Genomic DNA, 10,592 nt, shown 5'->3' with positions numbered 1-10,592 from the left:
TCTCCCTTGAAAAAGAGGTTTTTAATCTCAATGGGATCTTCCTGGTTAAATAAAGGTTAATAAATAAATAAATAAAAAATATCAGGGTTTTATACTACTTATATATATAAGTAGTATATAAGTAATATGTAAGTGGTACAGGGTGGGCTTTTAATTTATTAATGATATCACCATGACAATACAAAAGTGCATGAGACAGTGAAATAAAGCATGAATAATTTTACATTGCTATAATAACATATGAACGACTAAAACTCAGTTAAAAAAGAAAAAAGTACAGACATTTTATATGTTGAACAGTTATATCCAAATCTATTTTACAATATCATCAACATTAATGTTTTCAGCTTAGTGCTGTGTGTTGCTCTGAGTTTCTGTCCTGCTGATGTTTATTTTTAAAATAAAGACGTTTATTCTAAGGCCAAAATCTCACTTTAAGAAATATGTAAAAATTTTACAGTCTTTTACTTTTCGTTGACTCTTTCTAGTTAAACATAGAATCCATCTACATACTTGTTTCTGACTGTCTGTAAACTCAGTTCTATTGAAAGTTTAGAATGCTAAACATGCGCAGCAATTGTCCAAAATGGAAACAATAGTGGTTATTTAACATTTTCCTACTTTCAGTGAAAACAGTTTTATTTTTAAAGGTTTATAATATAAAATAATTATGTGAGTAAAAATTTTATTTTATTTTTGAAGCATTATTATGAACAAAAGAGTAAACCATGGTTTACCTTGGTTACCCCATGGTAATACATTTAATAAAAGCAGTTAAAAGAGAAAGTGGATTCATATTTTGAAAAAAAATTACATTAAAATGTTTCATTTGACACTGGTATAAACAACAATCAGTCCATGTTTTCAGGTTTGTCCTGTGTGCTGCTGTGTGTCTCTGTCCTGCTGTCTTCTGCCTGTGAACACACACTCTGCTGTGCTTTGTCCTCTGAGCTCCTCTTGATAGTCAGCTCTCTCTCAGCCTCTTCAACACACGGAGCTTTGGCTGCCTGGATGTGGAGCTTCCCATCTGGAGACAGGTGGCAGGTGATGGTTTGAGGGTTCAGTCCTTCAGGCAGATCAAACTCCTGTCTGAACTCCTGCAGTCTGTAAGAGTACGAGCCTTTCCCATCCTCCTGCTTCTTCTTTGTCTTGCCACTGACTCTCAGCTTCCTGCCCACCTGCCTGACAGACAGCTCCTCTGGGGAAAAGCCTCGAGTGTCCAGCATCAGAGCAAACTTGTCTCCCTCTTTCTCCAGCTGGACGGCAACTGGCTGCACAGCCATGCTGCTTTGGAAAGGATCTGTCTCCTCCAGGATCCTGTGTTGAAGTTTATCCATCAGCTCCAGACTGCTGCACAGCTCCTGTAGGTTTCTCTGCAGGAGATCCTGCTGGTAGAAGAGAGGCTTGATCTCTGGCCACAGACTGCGCACAGGCCAGTAGAAGTCCATGAATGGACTGAGTGCAGACTGGACTCCATGAGAGCACAGCATCTTCAGTGGGTTTAGTGTTGAGTCCTCTTCTTGTGAGATGAAACACTGTTCAGGTGTCTGTTGTCTTCTTGGTGTTGCTTGTCTTGCTTTCTGTCTCAGCAGTGAGACTGTCCCAGTTTATATATACTAAGTGGAGGAGTTCCAGAGTCTTCGGGAACTTTCCTGCATTTGCCACAGATCTCCACATGATGGAGCTGTTTCCCAGGAGTGCTTACTTTACTCAGTCTTTCCTGTTCCATCAGGAAGTTTGCTACTAGAATTAATTTCCTGACAGTGCAGAAGTGGTTTGGGATGAACTTCCAATTGCTCCTGGGTGGTTGGGGCTCGGTGTACCAGAGTATAAAAAATAAAATAAATAAATAAAAAATAAATAAAAAATAAACGTCATCTTTGAAACCACTTATTTTGTTTGTAAAACAAGTTCTCATACAGGTAGACTGGATTATATCATAGCTCATTACATTTCTCACAGTTTAATAACAGACAAACAGTCTCAGCAGGTTAAGCTCATGAACGGTTTTACCAGTGAAAGTAATTATTAGCTGTAGTGTGAATGATAATTTTGAACAATATTTGAAGTACAAATAAACTGACATTAAACATGATTAAATGCATCTTTGAATCATTGTTATTTTATGCTTGAATGTTTGCACAAATTTCTTCATATGAATGAATGAAAGTGAATTTAAAATAAAAAGACTTATTGAACTTCTATAAATAACAATGTCCTTTGTATGTTTGTATGTTTAATTTTTCATGTCTTTGTGGATTGCATACTGAGCTGATGTCTCTGTGTTTACAGTTACTCATATTTTAAAATTAAGGCTCCTATTTTGAAAACAGTTGATGTATGCTGAAAAGAAAACTCGACCAGAAACACATTTAAGTGAATCATTCATTATTGGTTTGAATTTCATTTTTTTATACTTTACATTCATTCTCAATTACTGCAAATCAAATGAAAGATCAATTTAATGAAATCTTTCTTTCATTTTGACTTGAAAATAAAATGTTATAACAATTTGGATTGAATATATGCTTAAGCACAAGTTAAAAACGGTTTGGCAAAAGTGGATAAAAATGTAAGAAATTAGTATTTCTTGGATTCATATTTCACATATTTCACAAAATATGAATCCATAGGCGACGGCAGAAAAAATATCCAGGTTTCCTGTAGTTTCAGGTCATTTCTCCATTTCTCCACTAGGTGTAGCTGCTACTCTAGTTTTTTTTAAATATAATAACGTTGTTTTTTGTTTTGTTTTTAAATAGACCACCATATTTATATAATTTTGTACGTTATATATATATATATATATATATATATATATATATATATATATATATATATATATATATATATATATAGTCACCTTATCGGTTATTTGATGTACCAGTTCGTGGTTTTATTACCATTAGGTAACAACTATAACGTTACACAGAACACGGCTATTTTTGGTCACTGGTGATGTCGTGTAACAACATCAATAACGTTGGCCTGCATGAAGGAGAAATATTATTAAATACAGACCCAGGCTTTCTACATAGTCTCATCAAATAATATTGAGTCCCCGCCAGTGGTACTAAACCCTATCAGCCCACCCCGTCATGTCCGTTTTCAAGTGTGCTGCGATGAACGTGTGCAGTGGTTCGTCAGCGTTTTATCAATGAATTCTGCGCTCCCGTGATCCAATCAGCCAATGAACAGCTCGCACCTGCAGCCGTTCACAGCTTGGTAGCTTCAAGAGGTCACTACACTTTGAAACGTGGAAGGGAGAGCGTGGTGAGTTTTTAAACAGCGACAGCATTCAGCAGGGCCTTTAAACCGATATTAGAGCAGAACGGCTCATTCTTCTTCTCCTTTTAATTACAGATTGTAATGCCGGTGAAAAATAGCAACACCGTGGGTTTGGAGAGACGCGTGGATCTGGCCTCGCTTTTCTGTATGATCGGGCGGCACGGCCCAGCCGTGGCTCTGGCCGTGATAGCCATGGTGTCCATGGTGGCAGGTTTCATCATCTACCGAACAGTGAGGGGGAAGCGGAGAAAGGCCACAGCCGGAGCCACAAGCACCGACAGTGACAGCAGGGACGCCGGAGCGGAGACGCTTATACCGCCGGATCAGGAGCCGGAGCCGAGCCCGGAGGTTTTGCGCATCACGGCGGACTCAACAGGTACAGATTCGGATGAAACGTTAAAACCTGCGAGCTGCTGCAGTTTACTAGTGCGGGAATTTACGTATAACTTAATCTATATTATTATTTCGTAGCTTTGGTGGTAGATTCAGCTTAAGCTGCGTGCGCACAGACGTCAAAACCGAGCGTACTCCCCTTTCTTTCTGAAATACAACACTTTAAGCAGCCCATAATGGACTACAGCTCACAGTATACTGGTGTCTAGCCTTGTCACAGTCACGGCAAAAGATTAGCTCTAAAATATCAGGCAGATGTCCAAAAACAGACTTTTTATTTTTTTTTATTATTATTATTGCAAAATTGAAAAAGGCTCCTCAAACATTGTTGCATTAGTAGCTTAAAGTAAGATGACAACCTTGGAGGTCTCGCCTGTTATATGAATTGTTCCTGCAGGAACAATGCAAAGTGTCTTTAATTACTTTCAGTGTTTGTTTGAAGCACCATGATATCTCAAAATGAATGGGCACAAGAAATGTAGCTAGAACCAGTCTGCGTATTAACATTTGATACAAACACTCAAACTGAAATACAATTGACTGAGGCTTTGCAAGAGGTTATGGCTAAAGAACTGTGCTGATTACTTTTAAGAGTGTTTATTTCATGAAGAATGGAAAATTGATAAGTTCCAGCAATGAATGAATACATAAATAAATAATCATCTTGCCTGATTTATGTCTGATCGTTAAGAAACTTGTCAAGTACAAGCTACTCATCCTGTCAAATATTAATAGACCATTTTAATAAAATGACTGCCAGTGATTAGTAATGACTTTAATTTTTAAGAGTGCTGTAATTTGGGTCACTTCTCATCTACTCTGACTAAAATGTATGAAGTGATCTAGATTATGCAAGTCAGATTCAGTACATTTTAGAAATAAATCAAAAATAAACTTAATATTCAGCGTGTTTGTGTGTCTTTCTCCTGATGTCATAGTTGTGAAAGCTGAAGGCTGTTTAGATGTGGAGGAGGATACTGCTCTTAACATCAGGCATCGACGTCTCACTGCTGAGAAAAAAACGCCGCCTCACCGTCAACCCAAAAGTGACTCTGTACAAGACAACAAGCACAGTGCTTCAGTGCAGCAGGTAGCCGAGCTGCATGCAGAGGAGGAAGACAAAGGTGCTGAAATTGATGTGGAAACTGATGGCACAAATGGCACTATGGAGGAAGGTGAAAATAAGGTGATACAGAGCCACAAAGAAGAACTGAAGGTAAGCGGTTATCTTTACAAATTGCATATTTTGCCACAATTAAATTCACTTTTGGTAAATGAATGATTGTCTTGGAGTACAACTGATTGTGAAATTTTGCCATGGCACATGTATTCTATTGTTCAGTTACCCTTCTGTCTAGATCCCAACAACAGCAGGCACCATTGATTAGAAACCCAGCAGCTAATGACAATGAAAGTTGGCTACCAGTGGGTGGTGAAATAATGTTCAAGGTCTTGAACCCTTACGTTATCACCAACCCATTATTGGTTGTTTTTACTGAATGTGAGTTATTGGGGTCTGAAAACAATCAGGATTTTTTTTTTTTTTTTTTTTTTTTTAAAGTGAAAGTCAAACAGATTTAAAGAAGTTAAACTCCAACTTCAGCATGAACACTAATATTGCTTCAGCTTTTCTGGATTTGTAGTCATTTGTTCCCAAAGGCAAAATAACCACTGATTCAGCTTTAATGCAATTATGCCTGTTTTGCTTAGATGGCTTTACATCTAATCTATCTTTGCTCTGTATTGGTCAAAAGCTGGGAAGTGGTTAGCTTGGCTAAAGTGATGGTGTGACTTGGCAGTCATTTTGAATGTTTTGGGGTTTTGTTTTTCCCATCGGTAAAGCCCATATCTGAATGTCTCAGCTCACCAGCATTTTCTGTGGTTGAGCATAAAGACCACATGCATAGATTCCCCAATGACGGGCAATTTTAAACAAAAACAAAACGGGGAGGGAACGCACACACATTTTGACTTTGCCCCAAAACATTGCTTGTAAAGCATTTCAAAACATTCTGGCTTCATTATTGGATTAATCAAGAGTGCAAACATAAACAGCTTTACCGCACATGATTAGCTAATGTTTCATGCTTGGATTGTTTAGCTCTTTGGGTGGAGTCTCAGAGGTTAGTTTAGGGCAGGGGTGGGCAATTTCAGGCCTCGTGGGCCGGTGTCCTGCAGGTTTTAGATCTCACCTTGGGTCAACACACCTGAATCGCATAATTAGTTCATTACCAGGCCTCTGGAGAACTTCAGGACATGTTGAGGAGCTAATTTATCAATTTAAATCAGCTGTGTTGGTTCAAGGACACATCTAAAACCTGCAGGGACACCGGCCCTCGGGCCTGGAATTGCCCACCCCTGGTTTAGGGCAAAGACTTGCAATGGGGAAATGAGTGACTTGATAAAATCTCTGTATCTCTATGTAGTTTACATATTACATAATGCTAGTTTGGTGGTGGTCTTTAATCCTTCATATTTTTCTAACTATTGTGTGACTAAAACATTAAGACCTAAAGATTAAACGTATGTATTTTATGCATCTAGGTACTACAAGAAAAAGGCCAAGAGGATGATGTGCCTACTGAAATGGAATTGTCGAATAAGGAGGCCAGTCAAGAGGAGGAAAACCTTCTGGACATTTCAAAGAGCACAGCGGCCAACTTGGAAGAACCAATTGTTCATATTGAAGACATACTTGTTCCTTCCATCTGTTATTTCAAAGAAGAGAATCTTCAAGGTGTCACTGATTTCTCTAATGATTATAGCAACAATCACCATTTTCCAGAAGAAGAAAAGAAAAGTGGTGGTGAGGAGGCAGAAGAGGAGTTGGTAGATGACCAACTGACTTCTCAACAAGCCGGGATCAGCTCCACAGTGTTTGTTGAAGTAACCAAGCTACAGGGCCAGTGTCATGAGGTGATGCTATCCTTTCAACAAAATGCAGATGAAGACAATGTGAGTGATTCAACGGATATAAACTTCAACAGTCACCTGCTACAATTGGCTGAACAAAACAATGAAAGTGAGCTTGCCTGCAATCAAGACAGTGATGTAAAAGAGGAAGTACCCACTGAGGACATTGCCTCACGTGATGAAGAAAGTAATCCTTCAAGTGTAGTGCTGGACCACACCCTGCTCTGTTTGAACCATATGATCGAACCTGAAAACGCTGATAATGGTGATTCTAGCAGTGTAGCCAATGATGCAAAGGCCCAAATCTCTGGCATTGGGGAAATCTCCAGCTTGTCATCAGATCAACAGCAACTGCAAAGCAACATAAATGAAGATGATATTTCCCAAGCTCTGGGAGTCACCAGTGGGGCTGCTCCTGTCACATCTGAAGACGGTAAACTTCCTGTACTTCAGATTCCACTGCCGTCTTTTGAGCAAAGTGAGCCGACTTGGTCATCTTCTGGTCTTGGTGGTGAGAGTGGAATTTCAAGCATGACTGTCAGCCCTGATTTGCCAGATGTTATCAGTGAATATGAAATGCCAACTGAAAATGTGGCTCTCGCAGTAAAAGATGATGCACAGTTCAAAGAGCACACTGAGGCTCAGAATGGCCTCCTTGATGATGAGGCTCGATCTGCCATGAATGAAGATCTAGCAAATGTGATATCCAGATCTTACCCATCATATTTTTCCCAGCAGACCCTCGGTGAGCAAATTGACTGGGCTAATGACAGTTCTTTAGCAGCCAATGAAGACATATTGGGACATGAAATTGAGGATCGCTACTATAGAGAGATGGAACAGGCTATAGAGCAGATGGCAGCCAATGTTACTAGCTTAACCGATGAGCTCGCAGTGAAAACAGACATGAAGGCTGATATCAAGGTTGTTGAAATCAATCAGAAGATGGAAAGGGCAGAGAAAGAGAAGGAGGAAGAGGACTATGAAAAGACTGAAATCAGTATCATGGAGGCAACTATGGACAATAATGAATGGATTACAGATGGAAACTACCAAGTTCTTCCCTGGATGAACCAGTCTGTCCCTCCTTTTGCCCAAAACCACACACAACTTGAGCCAGTTTCTACTGAAGCTGACCATCCAGGTGCTTCTGTCACAGATGCTACTTGTATAGATGCATCTCTGTCCTTGAATGATGTGAAACAGGCTATCCCGCTTTCCCCTGTTCATGAAAATGGCAAAAAGGTTGTGGCAGTCCAGCCCATGTCCCAGAATGTCAATGTGACTTTCCGCATCCATTATCTCACCCACTCACCACACCAGAAGGTGGCCATCACAGGGAGCCAGCAAGAGCTGGGGAACTGGAAGAAATTCATCCTGCTCGAGAGAGCCGAGGATGGGAATTGGGCCACTGTTGTCAGCCTGCCTGCAGAGAGTATCGTGGAGTGGAAGTTTGTGGTGATGGACAAGGGTGAGGTGTGCCGTTGGGAAGAATGTGGAAACCGCCTCCTGGATACAGGCTACGGAGACGACCTGCTTGTGCACAAATGGTGGGGATTATTGTAAACGATTTGTTGAAAAGGCTGCAGTTTGAGATTAGCAGGTGCACCAGGCGTTCAAACTGTGTTCACGACCAGGTAAAGTTGTGTTTATGTTTGTCAGTAAATTGATAAAACATTATGATTAAATTTGGGGCAGTTAAGTTTGGGTTCAAACTGGGCTAATTTTGGTTGAAAGCAACTGTTTCTACTTGATACAGATTGCAAATTTCCAATTTTATAGCAAAAACAATAAATGATCTTTTAGTGTTAAATTCATTAGTCTATTGAAGTGAAATGCTCTTGAACTTTTTTTTTCTTATTATTTGTACAAGCAAAAACGTCAAACTTGAGCCTTGCGGTGTCTTTGTTTCCCACATGCCAGTTCCCCCGAGAATGGCTTTGACTTCTGCAGTTTTAAATCATTTAAACATCATTTTACTAATATAAGACTTGGAAGCATGAAATTTCAACCAGATTTATTCTAGTATAAACCTAGATGCAGTATACAGGTGACGGAAACTTCCAGCAACACAATTCCCTGACAGACTAGCTCTTATAAAACCTCTGATGGGACCTTCTAATAGCCAGTAATTAGGTATGCGTTTTCAGGGACTGGGAAATATTTTGATCAAAACACTGAACCATTACACAAGATGGCTTGATTCCCCTTTTACAATACCACTGATTATGCAAACTACTCCTCCTTAACAGGATGATTTAATGCAAGCGTAAATGAAGAGATTACTGTCCATATGCTGCTTGAATATGCCTGTCTATAAGGATAAATGCACATAATTAAATTTTACTAAAGCAATAAATACAGCAATAATTGTTACGTACGATCGTTGTTACATCAGGTACTCTTAATGCGTTTACCACTAAACTGTGATGGTTGTAACTTCAATGCTGCTTTTATCTCATGGGACTATTTGCATGCAAGACAGTCCCATTGTTGTTAATAAATGTGCCTTGTGAAAATGATTTTCTACTGTGTTGTAATGCATCAAACGTGTCTTTTGTATAATTTGATTAGCTACTTAAGAGAAAATTATTCACTAGTTATCTGGTTCATTTGGTTCTTAATCGTGTAGTGTATATAGCCTTTGTGTCTCAGATTCTATCATTGTATCCTGATATGAAATATTGTGATGATGCTACTTAATGTTGGTTATTGTGGAGATGGTTATTAAATAAACGAATCTTAAATCTCATTCCTGAATGTTTCTTAAGCATGTAAATTTATTCAAAACTCTTTAAATGCTTTAATACACATTTAAGAAAATAGTGCCTTAAGCACTACATTTGAAGAACACTATTTTATTTATTTTAACAAAGAGCTAACATATGAGGATATGTTTTGCTGTCTGCTAATCATTTACAGCAGTTGCAACAGACCAAACCAGATGCAGTTGGTTTTTGAAGTTATTGCACCAACAAAAAAACCTTTCAACTTTCAGACCACCCATTTTCTTTTTCCTTTTTTTTGGAACCATTGGCAAAGACTGTGACCTTGTTTTGAGTCCAGCTGGCACAGAGGTGTCTCATGCAGTGGAAAGCATCGTTAGCGGGGATATTTTCATGCCAGCTTGTCAGCTCAATTCAGCAGTGAGCTGAAGGTGACTCTGCTCTCTGGAAAGAAATGTTTTTGATCTTCTGGTCTAGGAATTGTGGATGGTGACCAATCTGCCTATAATACAGGCCAAAATGCAGTCCTGTTAGTTACCTATTCTGTGCAGCAGAATTGATGTTTTGTGAAATAATCTAACAGTATGAAATTATATGTAAGCACTGAAATTTAAAATGCAGTACAGAAGCAATGCCCCCCTTCAGTCATTTAATTAGATTTTAAGTGCTCATTTAATTGTCAAATCAAACTCAAAGTAAGTCATGCAGAAAAATTGCTCACAAAAGATTTAAAACAATTATTCTCATTAGCACAGAGTTTAATGTGATTGGAAAGGAAGCCATCAAAAAGCTCAAATTCCAATCTTACAATCACGAGAACTTGCTTTGCTCCATCCACTTGTACAGTTCACATTTCATAGACATTTACATTTGGATAGCTCATGTCAGTCCAAAGTGATTATTACTTAATGTTGGCTTGGGTATTGAACCTTTGCAGAGTTAACATCATGTTCATCATATTTAAGCAATACCTTCTTTGACCCACTGAAAATGAGATCAATAGGACTCTGCCCAGCTCTAAGTCACGTGATTTCTGTTGTCTTCTATTTCAAAAGGGAAACCTTTGCCTCTTTGACCCAAATTTACCAGAAGATGTATTCATACTGCACAGACTCTAGGTTTACATTGATGTAGACATGTAGTAAAAGTGGAAGGAAAAATTATCTTTAAGTTAAACCTTTTGCAAATAAATGAGATACATTTTACAACATGCACAATTTTGGAGCACACTCCCTCACTTGTGCTAACATGCCAGCTGGGGGTTGGAGTACC

General features: G+C 38.9%; 2 protein-coding genes across 2 annotated transcripts; one reads left to right on the top strand and one right to left on the bottom strand.

Annotated features, from left to right (window-relative positions):
- Positions 1-649: 649 nt before the first annotated feature.
- On the bottom strand, positions 650-1,611 carry LOC106675213 (heat shock protein 30). The gene has a single exon (XM_014409312.4). The coding sequence runs from the start codon at positions 1,488-1,490 to the stop codon at positions 852-854; it is 639 nt and encodes a 212-aa protein (XP_014264798.3). The 5' UTR covers positions 1,491-1,611; the 3' UTR covers positions 650-851.
- Positions 1,612-3,133: 1,522 nt separating this feature from the next.
- stbd1 (starch binding domain 1) lies at positions 3,134-9,346 on the top strand. Its single transcript, XM_004538392.5, has 4 exons — positions 3,134-3,273; positions 3,364-3,664; positions 4,620-4,897; positions 6,226-9,346. The coding sequence occupies exons 2-4, from the start codon at positions 3,370-3,372 to the stop codon at positions 8,158-8,160; spliced, it is 2,508 nt and encodes an 835-aa protein (XP_004538449.2). The 5' UTR covers positions 3,134-3,273; positions 3,364-3,369; the 3' UTR covers positions 8,161-9,346.
- The last annotated feature ends 1,246 nt before the right edge of the window (positions 9,347-10,592 follow it).

Source organism: Maylandia zebra, linkage group LG7 (assembly GCF_041146795.1).
Source record: "Maylandia zebra isolate NMK-2024a linkage group LG7, Mzebra_GT3a, whole genome shotgun sequence".
Lineage (NCBI taxonomy): Eukaryota > Metazoa > Chordata > Actinopteri > Cichliformes > Cichlidae > Maylandia > Maylandia zebra.
Note: the sequence above shows the minus strand (reverse complement) of the source record. Positions and strands in the feature narration are given on the sequence as shown.